The sequence below is a fragment of the Sus scrofa genome, chromosome 9 (genome assembly GCF_000003025.6).
Source record: "Sus scrofa isolate TJ Tabasco breed Duroc chromosome 9, Sscrofa11.1, whole genome shotgun sequence".
NCBI classification, from domain to species: Eukaryota; Metazoa; Chordata; class Mammalia; order Artiodactyla; family Suidae; genus Sus; species Sus scrofa.
In genome coordinates this window covers 55,924,095-55,938,896 of record NC_010451.4, presented here as the reverse complement: position 1 = coordinate 55,938,896, position 14,802 = coordinate 55,924,095, and the positions used below count along the sequence as shown (strand labels likewise).

The 14,802-nt window shown below is 36.0% G+C and overlaps 1 protein-coding gene across 8 annotated transcripts in view; it reads left to right on the top strand.

Moving 5' to 3' along the window:
- Window positions 1–14,802, top strand: part of ARHGAP32 (Rho GTPase activating protein 32) — a 274,275-nt gene that overhangs the window by 238,743 nt on the left and 20,730 nt on the right. For all 8 annotated transcript variants that reach the window (XM_021063135.1, XM_013979563.2, XM_021063136.1 and 5 more), the window contains 3 exons: window positions 6,378–6,480; window positions 7,777–7,921; window positions 8,625–8,707. In XM_021063135.1, the coding sequence (XP_020918794.1) occupies window positions 6,378–6,480; window positions 7,777–7,921; window positions 8,625–8,707 (331 nt within the window). The remainder of the gene's footprint in view (window positions 1–6,377; window positions 6,481–7,776; window positions 7,922–8,624; window positions 8,708–14,802) is intronic.

Here is a 14,802-nt window from a genome sequence, read left to right as displayed (position 1 = left end):
CATGTCACAATTCTTCCTCAGGGTTTATCCTCAGGCTGTGTTCTGATAGAAACAAAAATGTTCGTTTTAGTGTTATGTATGAGAGCAAAAAAAATTGAATATCAACTTTTAGGGAAATTGCTGTATAAATTAGGAAGCTATTAAAATTGTAACTTTCAATACAATACAAAAATTTCAAAGATGTTATACAGGCAGACCTCATTTTATTGCTTTTAGCTTTATTGTGCTTTGCAGATAATGCATTTTTAATAAATCGAAGGTATGTGGCAGCCCTGTGTTGGGTAGGTCTGTTGGTGCTAGTTTTCTGACAGTGTTTGCTTACTTTGTGTTTCTGTGTCACACTTTGGTGATTCTTGCAATATTTCAAACCTGCCATAAGCAAAAAAGGTTACAACTCGTTGAAGCTCAGATGATGGTTAGCATTTTTTTTTTTAGAAATAAAGTGTTTTTAAATTAAATGTATGTACATTGTTTTTTTAGACATAATGCTGTTACACACTCCATAGACTACATTATGGTATGAACATAACTTATTTTCACTAGGAAACCAAAATTTGTGTGACTTGATTTATGGTGACATTGCTTTATTGAGGTGGCCTGGAACTGAACCTATAATATTTCTGAGGTCTGCTTGTATAGAAAGGGTTGATATACCTTTTTTTGTGGATAAATCAGACTAGTTTGTCATTTTTGTGGGCATAAAAATTATAAAATCAAAATAATTTTTTGTTATCTTAGTGTCTTTTTTCTCTTTGTGTCTCTTTCGTTTTCTATTTCTTTTGTATCTCTTTTTGTTCAACCTTCCTTGGATGTGATCATCATTATGAGGGAGTGTTTTCTAGTTTGTTATTAGCTTTCAAACATCAATTCAGCAAGTTTTAGCTGTGCTTAGAAGTTTTGGATGTGTTTCCATTCTTAGTATGGTAGAGAGGACAGATGCCAATATATAATTTCTTTCTGAGAAATAACAAGTTTAATAACTGTAATGCTCATGCATTCCCTAACTGTGATAAAATCTATTCTGGTGGAACCAAGAGTTTTCACATGTCATTGCTTTTTTTTTTTTACATAGGACTTAATTTTATTTGGGGCACATATTTGAAACCAGTTATCCTTAAAATAAGATTTGAAAGGAGATTGACATTTTAAAAAGTGAGAACTTTGTAGACAACTAGGTAAAATTGCGTTTGGTACAAAACATAAAAAAATATTTTAAAACTCAAAAGTGAGGAAAGTCTGTTGCCCGAACACATTTCCGCTTGAGTTAATTTGGTCCTTTCAACAAGAGGCTTTTTTTTTTTTTTTTTTTTTTTTTTGTCTTTTTGCTATTTCTTGGGCCGCTCCCGCGGCATATGGAAGTTTCCAGGCTAGGGGTCTAGTCGGAGCTGTAGCCACAGGCCTACGCCAGAACCACAGCAACGCGGGATCCAGCCGAGTCTGCAACCTACACCACAGCTCACGGCAACGCCGGATCGTTAACCCACTGAGCAAGGGCAGGGACCGAACCCGCAACCTCATGGTTCCTAGTCAGATTCGTTAACCACTGCACCACGACGGGAACTCTCAACAAGAGGCTTTTTTAAAAGTAGTGAAGTATACTGGAATTTTATAGTCAGAGCACACTGGAAAAAAACAAGGCCCAAATAAGCCCTGAAATTAATCCTTTAGGTAATCTTATTTTTCTAACCAGAATCATGATGCACTTCCTAATGTGCAACACTGTATGCTATGTACGCCTGATCTGGAAGCCACTGCCTTGAGAATGAACTTGACTGTTTCATCTATATTATAGAATGCTTGTATGATGCCTGCAGAAGGGATCTAATAAATAACAGATGAATGAGGAAAGGGAATGAGGGACTGAATAAATAAAGACAAAAGACCAGAAATTAAATTTAAAAACTATCAAGAAAAATCAGGGACCAATTCTTGTCCTACTTACTTGAGATAAGATACTTCTTTTAGCCACGATTCGAATCTTAAGGGTCATTAGGGGTTGCGTGGGGAGGGGGTTGTTTCTTTTCTTTTTAGGGCTGCGCCTGTGGCATATGGAAGTTCCTGGGCCAGGAGTCAAATCAGAGCCACAGTTGGGGCCTACACCACAGCCACAGCAATATCGGATCTGAGATGAAACTGCAAACTATGCCTCAGCTTGTCGCAACACCAGATCCTTAACCCAGTGAGCGAGGCCAGGGATCAAACCCGCATCCCCACAGAGATAGCATTGGGTTAACCTACTAAGCCGTAACAGGAACTCCAAGATCATCAGTTTTAACTTGAATAAAGTCCTAAAAATATTAAATAAGAGTGAATTAGAAGTGTATTATTTGGAAAGTGTGGGAATAATTCTTAAAGTCATATTACATTTTGGAGATTTCTAATATATTTTGACTGGGTTATTGTTTAATGTGCACTTGGCTGGTTGGTTTAGATGGTTCTGGGGGGAAAGGTAGCTAATAAAATACCATTTTTTGGTTTGTTTGTTTTTGCTTTTTAGGGCCACACCTGTGACATATGGAAGTTCCCAGGCTAGGGATCTAATCGGAGCTCCAGCTGCCAGCCTACACCACAGCCACAGCAACACCGGATCTGAGCCACGTCTGCAGCCTACACTATAGCTCACAGCAATGCTGGATCCTTAACCCACTAAGTGAGACCAGTGATTGAACCCACAACCTCTGGTTTCTAGTCGGATTCACTTCTGCTGTGCCATGATGGGAACCCCTAAAGTACCTCTTTTTTTAATTTTTTATTTATTTTTTGTCTTTTTGCCATTTCTTGGGCCGCTCCCACGGCATATGGAGGTTCCCAGGCTAGGGGTTGTAGCCACCGGCCTACGCCAGAGCCACAGCAACTCGGGATCCGAGCTGCGTCTGCAACCTACACCACAGCTCACGGCAACACCGGATTGTTAACCCACTGAGCAGGGCAGGGATCGAACCTGCAACCTCATGGTTCCTAGTCTGATTCATTAACCACTGCGCCACGACGGGAACTCCCCCTAAAGTACCATTTTAAACTAAGATTTCTTCTAATAATATATTCCTTTCTTACATTAGTGAAAAAAAGAATTCAAATATTTTCTCTTTTTATCTTCCTACAACTGTTCTTCAGTTTCTGCTCTCTTTTTTTTCAAAATGAAGTTTATGGTCGTCTCTTTCATTTTTGCTACCAATTTTAATTAAATATCTCATTTGTCTCTTAAAAATTCTAAGTAATAGCGATACTAAGTTATATGGTTTTATTTAGGAAGCTGCATTATGTGATTGTGTTTTGAACATTCAGCCCTTTTACTTAGAGAACATAAAATGTAGAGAAACAATTCAGATATTTTCCAGGAAGTATGATGTTTATAGAGGTTCAGCCATATTTTCAGGGAATGGTCTCTAACTCCCTGTATTTTCAAGATTTGCCTACTTGTTTGGAAGAACATAAGCAAATACGAATATAATAGCACACGGTTGTATGAACCCCAAGAAAGTTGTCTATAGTTTTAAACAGTTGGTAACTTATTTTTATGAAAATTCTATAATGCAAGCTGGGAGAGCCTGATATTATGGAAGTAACACTCTGTCCTCTGAAGAATCTTCTTCCAACACAAACCTTTTGTATACCTGGGTGAGTTAGCATGCTAACTTGGAGCAAGCACAATGAGAAGCATCTTCTCAGAAAAAAAAAGTAAAAGCTTTGTTTTCCTTTCTTTAAGTAATTATATCAATTATTCTAATAATCTCTAAATATATTTTCTTTGAAATAGTTTATAGAAATTTTCTGGCCCCCATATTATTATTCTACCTCTCGTTTGCAGGATAGAAACCTAAGGGACTGATGTTATCATTGATGAAACAGTTTCAGGAATAGGAGTCATGCTCATAAAAATACTTTATATTTTGCATTTTGCATGTTATTTGGGCATGGCGATTGGTTGTAATATCAAAGTCAATCCACGAAAATACCAGCCTGTTCTGCCTGCCCTTTATCTCTACCACATATACACAGTCTCTTTCTTATTACTAAACTTCTTGAATGTTTTTAGAGGTAAAAAGCATACCATTGAGAATGAATCCAATTACACATGAAAACAAGATCCCTCCTCTACTGACATGACCACATGACTTTGTCAGCCTCACAGGGTATCTATAAACTCATTAGTTTGCTAATTGTGTACATTGTGTCAAGACAGTGCTCCTGGGTTTTGAATATACAAACAGGAACAAAGCATGATTTTTTGCCCTTTAAGAGCTTGACTAAGAAGGGGTAATACTTGTATAAATAGATAATAATTCACAATGGCATAGTTCTGTGAGCACCTAAAACATAGCGCAGCTACTTTTACTTGGGGATATTCAAAGAAGTCTTGCTTAAGGATCATTGAGTTGGATTTTGAACAACAGCCAAGAGTTTTCTGTAAGTAGATGGTGGTAGAGGGAGAATCCAGGTGGAGGAAATGGGTTTTCTTCTACTTGGAACTGAGGGATTTACAGAATAGCCGGTTTGTATGAGACTTCGCTTGGCCTAGAGTTGTGAAGTATGGAAATATGATAATAATAAATGCTGAAGGACCCTCAAATCCAGGCAGTACAATGCCATAGTAGTTGGACTGCTGGAGTTAGAACCTCATTTCTGGCTGCCTGTTTACTGCTTGTCCTTGGGTAACACTTCCTCTCTCTCTAAGACTCAGTTTCCTCTTTCTAAAATGGGGATAGTGGTAGAACTTTTCCCGTAGGATTTCTTTGAGAATTAAATGACGCTATTCATTGTGAAGCACTTAGCCTGACACCTCTTACATGCTCTTAGTATATGTGCTGTTTTAGAAAAGTTATTCAAAGCTAAGGATAAGTTTTTAAGTTAGGGTGTAGAATTTTTAAATGTTTTAAATGTAAGTTAGGGTGTAGAATTTAAAAGAATGCAGGAAATAGAACCAAAGTCAGGAAAACCAAGAAAAAGTTTTTGTAATAATAAAGGAATGATATGTACTGTGGGATACATCAGCTGAAATTACCTTATTAAAATATATTGTTTGAGGGGGTGGGGGATGTACTAAGGGTTTGGGATGGACATGCAGTCAAATTTGCTTGTGATGATTATTGTACACCTATAAATGTAATAATGTTCATTAATAAAAATAAAATAAAATAAAATGTATTGTTTGGGGGAGTTCCTGTCATGGTGCAGTGGAAACGAATCCAACTAGGAACCACGAGGCTGCAGGTTCAATCCCTGGCCTCGCTCAGTGGGTTACGGATCTGGTGTTGCTGTGAGCTGTGGTGTAGGTTGCAGACGCGGCTTGGATCTGGCATTGCTGTGGCTGTGGCATAGGCCGGCAGCTACAGCTCCAATTAGACCCCTAGCCCGGGAACCTTCATATGCCACAGGTGCGGCCCTAAAAAGACAAAATTAATTAATTAGTTAAAATATATTGTTTGATTTGTCACTTTGAATATAATAGTTTCCTAATATAGTAGTTTTTTGCAGACCAAATGCTCTTCTAAGCCATTCTTTTCATGGATTGTAGCTTAAAATGATGAAATAAACATGGTCATTAAAACCTGTGACTTCATTTGTCTGCATTGAGAAACAAATGAAGTTCAAATTTCAGTTATTGTAAATTTTTAAAAGGTTATAAAAATTTTTTATCATAAAATTCCAATGGTCTGTTCTAGACCGTAGGCCCAAATAGCTGCCTGTTTGTGTTAGTAGCCAGAGTGCCCTGTTTTTCTTTCTGATTCTTGTTAGAATGTCCTTTATGACGTGCTAATAATACTAAGTTGAAATGTCAGTAATTTTAATGTAGAGATGGGCAGGATATTAAAAGATTCCCTTTGCTTGAAATTGCTTTGATCTTTGCATTATGTTGATGTTTTATTGGCTATAATTGGAATTAGCATTAACCATGAAAAGATAAAAGAAACTTTTAAAGGTAAAAAATTGCAGCATTTAAGAGTAGGCAGTTGTCGTATTGGGATAAGCATTTAACTTTGCATATCTATTAGCTATGTATAAAATTCAGCTGAATAACTGAATTTTTTAAAAAGTGTAGAATGGTTTTAGAACTAAACAGTTCACCTACTATTGTAACATGATCTAAATGAGTCTACTGCAAAAGATCTAAGAAAAACCATCCGAATAATGTGAGAGCTCTTTCACATCCCTAAATGTAACAAGGTAGAACCAGTCTTGATTATTCAGGAACCAGTTATCTGGTTTAGATGTAAAATTAAGTAAATATCCCCTTGTCATTTTTTGTAGTAGATTAATCTCCACCCCTTATAACTTTAATTTACAAATTATATTTTGCTAAGAAAGTCTCATTTTTAGTGACTTTGTTTCCACTGAGTAGCCTCGATTTAATCCATGTCTTCAAAAATTCTCTTTAGTCCCCCAGGTTCTTCAAAGCTGTACAGCGTTCATTGAGAGATATGGGATCGTGGATGGAATATATCGTCTCTCTGGCGTTGCCTCCAATATCCAGAGATTACGGTAAAACCCTAACATGGCATTTTCTTTTTCATCTCTACTGTAATTCATTAAAATGAAACGGCTTCAAAATTAAGTTAGTTATATTGATAACCATAATTTTCAGTAAGATTAGATGAAGTAGGAAATAATAATCCGTATTATTCTCTATTTTTCTAAATGCCATTTCTTCACCGTAGTATCAGAAAACAGTGTTCCCTAATCTCTTCAATGCTTGTATTATCTCTTTACAATATTTCAAAATTTTAAAAAATTGAATTTGAACCTATAACCATAAGAGATGAAAATTTGCGTCACAGTAGAATTATTCTTTAAAGTGGATGAAAGTGATTCTAACCTCCTTTCACCCCAGTACCCCAGTTCGGTCGTGTATGCTCAAGTGCGCATGTGTTAACATATTACACATCCATATTCCACACCAGTGAGAAAGTTTTATTTTTGCTTAGATTCTAACCTATTCTTAATATGTTATCCTTTATTTTTCACTGTGGTACAGGGTAATTGCCATTATTCCATAAGGATTTTAATAGTGTAACTTGACCAGAGTTGTCTCTATTTTTAGGAATACATGTTTAGAAAATGCTTACATTGATTCTTATACTAAAGACAGTTCCAGTCTTTAGTTTCAGATGCAGCAAATCTCATATTCAGATTGTCCACATACATTAATCCTCTAGGATGATAAGTAGTCCTGACGTCTTTTGATTAATATTAATTAATCTCCTGAAGAGTGAACTTAATCAGTGTTCTGAGCACAATTCTTATTTCACTCACTTTAATGGTGTAGGTTTTACTTTCCATTAAAGTTTGGTATTGGCTAGGAATGGCTTTGTATTGTTTTTGTCTTCCTTATCCTTCTTCAATAAAGTGGTCCTGATTTGTACTTCTTGTGTCTGAGGAATTTTGGTTGTTCATGGACCAGCTGCTACTCAACTCTACTTTTGGCAATTAAAATTGCCAAAATATTGGGTGTTTAAACCAATAGAATTAGAAGTCCTGTTTTCAGATCTGTGTGATGAGAGTTGTTCTTTCACGTATCGTTTCAGAGATTTCTGTCTATTTTAATATTAAAGATGTGCCCTTAATTTCCATTTAGAAAAATATTTGTCTCATGATCAGATGTATGATTACTCCTAAAGTCCAAATAACATAACTTCTATGAAATATAGTCGTTTGAAGAAAATAATTAACTCACTGAGGTAGAGGTTAATACTTTGGGCATTTTCTTTCTATTTTATAGTCATATTTGCTTTTCTTTTAAAAAATAATTTTTTTTTGTCTCCCATCTATCTTTGTTAGCCATGAATTTGACTCGGAACATGTTCCCGACCTGACAAAAGAACCCTATGTTCAAGACATCCATTCTGTGGGCTCCCTGTGTAAGCTGTATTTCCGAGAGCTCCCAAACCCTTTGCTCACTTACCAGCTTTATGAGAAATTTTCTGTGAGTACGAGGCACTTTTAAATCAATTTCTGTGGAGTTCCCATTGTGGCTCAGCGGTAATGAACCTGACTAGTCCATGAAGATTCTGGTTTGATCTCTAGCCTCGCTCAGTGGGTTAAAGATCCAGTGTTGCTGTGCACTGTGGTATAGGTTGCAGGTGTGGCTTGGATCTTGCATTGCTGAGGCTGTGGTGCAGGCCAGCAGCTGCAGCTCCAGTTCAACCCCTAGCCCAGGAACTTCCATATGCCACAGGTCTAAAAGGAAGGAAAAAAAAAAAAAAATCAAGTTCTGTTTGAAGTTTTGCTATGGTTTTGTTCAAAACTTATATAAAGATTGTTTTGATTATATAAGAAATAATCCTATGAGTAAAAGGCTTCTTTACGGAAAATGAAAATCACTGCTGATTAGTCCATAGTCTTCACTGTATTCACATATTTATTCTTTCAGTTTCTGACTTAGAGCCATGAATCTTATAACCTTTGATACTGGTTATCCTAAAGTTTTAAAAATACTATCTTATAATAGATTTCAGTGTCTACTTGGTGGAAACAAAGTTTACTTCCTCAATAGTACATTGTTTCCTCATCCTTCAGCATCAAAGAGTAAAGCCAGTTAATCTCAAAGTGAAACTGAGTTGTAAGTGAAGCACTTCACTTTCTACCAACAAAGCCTACTAGTTTATCTTGCATTGTGATTGTCCTAGGATGCTGTTTCAGCAGCAACAGATGAAGAAAGGCTGATAAAAATTCATGATGTCATCCAGCAGCTCCCCCCTCCGCACTACAGGTAAAACCACATGCTGTAAAATATACCATCCAGAATTTTAAGTCATTTGTGTAAAAGTGGGTTCCTGGGGTTTCTAACTCTTAAATTTCCTTGGAGTTCTAACTAATTAAACTTCCATTTTTCCATACATTTATACCTGTCTTTGTATCCCCAGGGTCTGGCACAGGACTTAGTACCCAATAGTCACTTTATAAGTCTTGGCTGAATAAATAAGCAAATGATTGACTGGACCTGTTTGTTTGGTTTTTGAGATACTGAGAAATTGCTGATGGTATTAGGTGTATGACCACAGGTTTGAATATTTTGTGAATTACTCATGTCCAGAATATAGACACAGATTTGGGTGCTTATTTGCTGAATTACCCAGAGGATGACCCTTAAGGAATCTTCACTTTTTTAGGTTCTTTTTTCTTCTTGCTGCTCACTCTGGTTGATTTCCACTGCTTTGTCTTCCAGCTCACTAATCCATTCTTCTGCCTCGTCTGGTCTGTTATTGAATCCCTCCCTCTCGTGATTTGGTTAGATTGGTTTATTTTCAGCTCTGTAACTTCTGTTTGGAACTTTCTTAGATTTTCCTCTTTGTTGAAGATCTCTCTGTGTTCCTTCCTTCTTTCCGTGAACACCTTTATGACCATTATTTTGAACTCTTTTATCAGTTAGATTGCTCATCTCTAGTTCATTCTTTTTTCTGAGATTTTGTCTTATTCTTTTATTTGAAATATAATCCTTTTTCTCTTCATCTTATCCGACCCTCTGTATATGTTTCTGTATATTAGTGGAAACAGCTGTCTCTCCCAGTCTTGGAGGAGCAGCCACTGGGAGATTTGAGGCTGAGGTGGAGGTTGGCCTGTTGTCTTTGTAGTACTCTGGGGGTGGCAGCCTTAAAAGATCCATCTGTCTGATTGTTTCTGTGATTGTTTCAGTGCCATAGGGCTCAGAAACACAAGCCCCCCCCCCCCACTTCCGTCCCCAGCACCAGGCATTTAAAGGTGTGCATGCTCTTTTCAGATCCAGTAGGGGGTGTTGGAGGCGCAGAGCTTGAGGGGCAGGGGTAGCCCTGTGTTTGTCATACCCTGTGGGGGTCCTGGCACAGCTGCAGCTTTCCTCTTTTCTCCATCTCAGTGTGGCTCTCCCATCCTCTTTTTTGTTCTTTTTGTAGGAGGGCTGTTCTGCTAGTCTTCATGTCGTTTTTTGGAGACGTCATTCTCTGTGTATATGTAGTTGTAGCTTTGGTGTATCCATGGAAGAGATGAGCTTAGGCTCTTCCTTCACTGACATTTTGAGCACTACCTTTTGTTGCTACTTTTTAAAACCCAGTTTAATTTGTATGTTGGTTTAGAGTCTTAGAAATATTTTTGCTTATATCTGAAAAGACAGAATAAAATCGAGGATGACTACCATTTAGTGAGAGAAAGAAAACAGCATAAACTGTGGATTGATTATAAAGAAGCAAAAGATAAAATTTTTTAATTTCAGTTATTAACAAGAAATTAAATCCCATAGATGTTTTAGTAATTCACAAATTAAGTAATTTAGTGGTGATTTTTTCAAAATGATATTATTCGTATATATTTTTTTAAAAATCAGCACTAATTTGCCACTAAATTAGCACTAAAAATTTTAATCAACATTAAGAAATCAACACTTTTTTTAGTCAACACTTTAGCTATAAATGCATAGTAGTCAAGAGCCAGGAGGTAACTGAGCATTGACTCTTCCTATTACTGTAGCCTGTTTTAAGAGGAATGTGAGGACAGCAAAGTGGTCTTAAGGACCCACTGAAGAGTGAAAAAACCCTTTAAAGAGCTTTTGTGAGGCAAGCTCAAGAAATAGATATTTAGCACTGAAAAGAAGACTGAGAAGGCAATTCGGTTCAACACACAGTTATTAAAGAATATTTTTAAGAGGAACAAGGACTTAACTTATAGAAAAAAAAGAAACCTACTTCAGTACAAAGAATTGGCTTTGGTTTAGATAGACCCAAGTTTGATTTTTCCCCCTTTATCCCCTCCTAGCTATGTGACTTCTCCAAGCATCAATCTCCATATCTGTGAAAAGAATGCTAATAGTACCTTCTGAAGGGGATGTTTTTAATGTTAAAATGAGATCAGATGTGTAAATGAGTCTGACCCTTAACTGTTTTTTTAGTATAAAGCATAATAAAATATATGATTAGGTTTAAGCCAAGACTTCTTGGTAGTTTTATGTGTGGTACCCTGTAAATATATCTTTTCTCTGTAAATTAAAGTCATCTATTTAACTTCTGTACATAGTTGTAAAGAGTCAAATAGTTATGCAAAGCTAACAGCAGGAAACAGCAGTGTTCTGCTCACCTCCCCATTCTAATTTCTCTTTCCTGGAGGTTATTTTTCTCTACTTTCTTCTGGAGTTTACTCCCTATTTCTAAGTAGCATGTTTATATTTTTATTTCCTGATTTTTCGGTTTTTTTTTAAAATAAAAAAACTTTTATTATAGCTGATTTACATTGTTCTGTCAATTTCTGCTCTACAGCAAAGCGACCCAGTCATACATCTATATACACTCTTTATTATATTATCTTTCATCATGTACCATTGCAAGTAATTGGACATAGTTTCCTGTGCTATACAGCAAGACCTCATTGCCTATCCATTCTTAATGTAACAGTTTGCATGTATTAACCCCAAACTCCCAGTCAGTCCCACCCCTTCCCCCTCCGCCTTGGCAACCACAAGTCTGCCGTCCATGTCTGTGAGTCTGTTTCTGTTCTGTAGATAGGTTCATCTGTGCCATATTTTAGATTCCACATGTAAATGATACCATATGGTATCTGTCCTTCTCTTTCTGACTTACTTCACTTAGTATGAGACTGTCTAGTTCCATCCATGTTGCTGCAAATGGCATTATTTTGTTTTTTGGTAGCTAGTAGTATTCCATTGTGTATGTACCACAGCTTCTTAATCCATTCATCTGTCAGTGGACATTTAGGTTGTCTCCATGTCTTGACTAATAGTGATGCAGTGAACATAGGCGTGCATGTATCTTTTTGAATTGTAGATTTGTCTGGATAGATGCCCAGGAATGGGATTGCTGGATCAAATGGTAGTTCTGTATTTAGTTTTCTGAGGAATCTCCATACTGTTTTCCATGGTGGCTGGACCAATTTACATTCCCCCCCCCCCGCCCCCCGCCGGCAGTGCAGGAGGGTCCTCTTTTCTCCACACCTTTCCAACATTTGTTATTTGTAGTCTTATTAATGATGGCCATTCTGACTGGTGAGAGGTGGTACCTCATTGTAGCTTTGATTAGCATTTCTCTAATAATTAGCGATATTGAGCATTTTTTCATGGGCCTGTTGGCCATTCTTATATCTTCTTTGGAGAAATGTCTATTTAGGTCTTCTGCCCATTTTTCAGTTGGGTTGTTTGTTTTTTTGCTGTCGAGTTGTATGCGATTTTTCATTTTTAGATATTACTTTTTGCCAAATGAAGATTTAGCTGTAACTCCCCTCCCTCAATACTACACTAACAAATGGCACCTTCTCTCATCTCCATAATCTAGTTGTATCAGCATTTGTGACTCAGTCAGTATTCTTTCTACATTGTTATAACTATGTAACTATTATTCACAGCTGAATCTAACAGTATATTAGAATTTTATTTCCTTTTTGAGTAACTTTGTGTTTTCATGGAGTGATTGCCTTTTTTGGTTTGCTGAGTTTCTGTTTATCGCTAGTTGGTCCCCTAACTCCCTAACGGAACAGTAGATATTCTTTCAGTTGTGTTTAAACATATCAAACAAGCTTTTAAAAGAAATGTTTTCCCATCAAAACACCTGTCTGGTGCCTTCCATCCCATTCCTCCACTCTCCTCCACTAGAGGTCGATTGCTCTCTAGATCTCCACTCGGCTTCAACCCTTCACCCTCCTCCTGGAGAGTCCCTCCATCACCATCACCTCCTTCACGAGTTAGATGCACCTCTTCTGGGTCTCTTGCAGTCGTCTCATGTTTTACTGCCTGCTTTTGTAGTGTATGTCTTCTGTAGCCTTCTGAGAAAAGGTATATGAGAGGTAAATGTTCTGAGACTTCGATATGGAAATGCTCTTATTTTGCTTGTGCCTGTGACTGATAGTTGGCTATAAAATTTTAGACTGTAAATATTTTTCCATAATTTTGATGGCATTACACCATTGGCATCTAAGCAAAAAGGCTGCAGCAAAGTCTCAGACTATATAGAAAGAGAGATAATATGTGTGTGTGTATATATATATATGAAATATGTACATACATATGTGTGTATACATATATGTGTATATTTCTCATAAAGTATAAATGTCTTCTAATAGTTAATAAAACAATCTCCTGTTTGTTTTATTTCTGTCTTATATTTATCTCTTCCTGTGTAGTACATTTATACCATCTACTATATAATGTCTGCATGTTATAGACATTATAATGTAGGACGTCTGGAGCCAGTGGGCCTCTATGTGACCTCTTGACCTTGGGCAAGTTTCTTTGCATCCATTGGACTCAGTTTCATTTGTAAAATAGAAATAATAGTACTTTTCTCATAAAATTGTTGTGAATATTAAAAATACTCAAAGCAAGGCCTGTCAAATAATTACTGTTTATATGAATTAATTACCATTGCTGTTATTGTTATTAACTGTTATGTATCTCTATGTTTTTACTTTGTGTTTTATTTCTACACACACACAAACATAAATGTGTGTATATATATGCTTATACATAAACATATATATTATATTGATACATGTAGTTTTTCTACTATATTATGTTTATCTAGCCTATACTTCTCCTACCATATTGTATATTTTCCTTTATTATATAGATATTTCTTAATAATGTATAGCTATTTCCCAAAGAAATAACATGTATATCTCCTTTGCTATTTATTGAATCTTCCCTCTTGAGCATTATGTAGATCTTACTGCTATATATTATATATTGTGCATATATCCTGTAATATGTTTTTTTATATAAACTAGATTGCCTACTTTATATATGACCCCTCTAAAACATAAGCTCCTTGAGGTCGGGAATTCAGTTTTATCACTGTATTCTCAGAACATTGCACATAGTAAATATGCAGTTATATATTGCACATGCATTTTACATACTTTGTACACTATATTTTATAGATTCTGATATATGTATGTGAAGTATGTATATCATAATATTGTCCCCTTTTCTCCTAATGTGCATTATATCACCTACCATGTATGCCCACCTGTTTCATCTGTATTTAGTGTATATATATCTTCTACTCTGTTACATATCCTCTGTGTCATCTGCCTCCTATGGAATGTATTTTTATAGCCTAGTTTCTGCATAGTTTGTGTAACTCCTACTTCATAAATCTTTATTGATTCAGACTTCTTAAGATTTTAACATTCACATTTTCTAATTCCTTAAATGTTCCTGAAAAGCATGATTTTTAATAGTATTCTTTCATGCGGATGGGTCATATGTTCTATCACCTTTCCTCTAATTTGCCTATTCAATCTATATATATATGGTGGGAGTTTTTCCCTCCAGATTGGAACATTACTATGAGGACCATCCATTTACCTGAATCTTTTGGGGAATCTAGATTATTTTTTTAGGGTAAAAATCTGACAGTGGAATTCTTGGAAATCAAAAGCTATTAAAGTTTCTTTCCAGCATAAAGCAACTTTCAAACTGTAATCCGTGAAAGTGTGTGCAATTCATCCTCTGCTAAATATGAAATGCTCATTTCATGGTACTCTAAAATTCTCCTTAGGCTTTTAAAAAATCTTTACAATTGGATATGTGAATCAAATGGTATCTTTTGTTGGTTTAACTTGAATTTCTTGTAAAATGCATTTCTAAAGTGCTTTAATCTTTTATTTTATTGACGTATAGTTGACTTACAATGTTGTATTAATTTCTACTGTACAGCAAAGTGATTCATACACACACAAAGTATATGATTCATACATGCATGCATTCTTTTTCATATTCTTTTCCATTAAGATTTAGCGTTTATCACAGGATATTGAATGTAATTCTCTACGGTATATAGTAGGACCTTGTGGTTTATCCATTTATTATATAATATTATATTTTAAGTG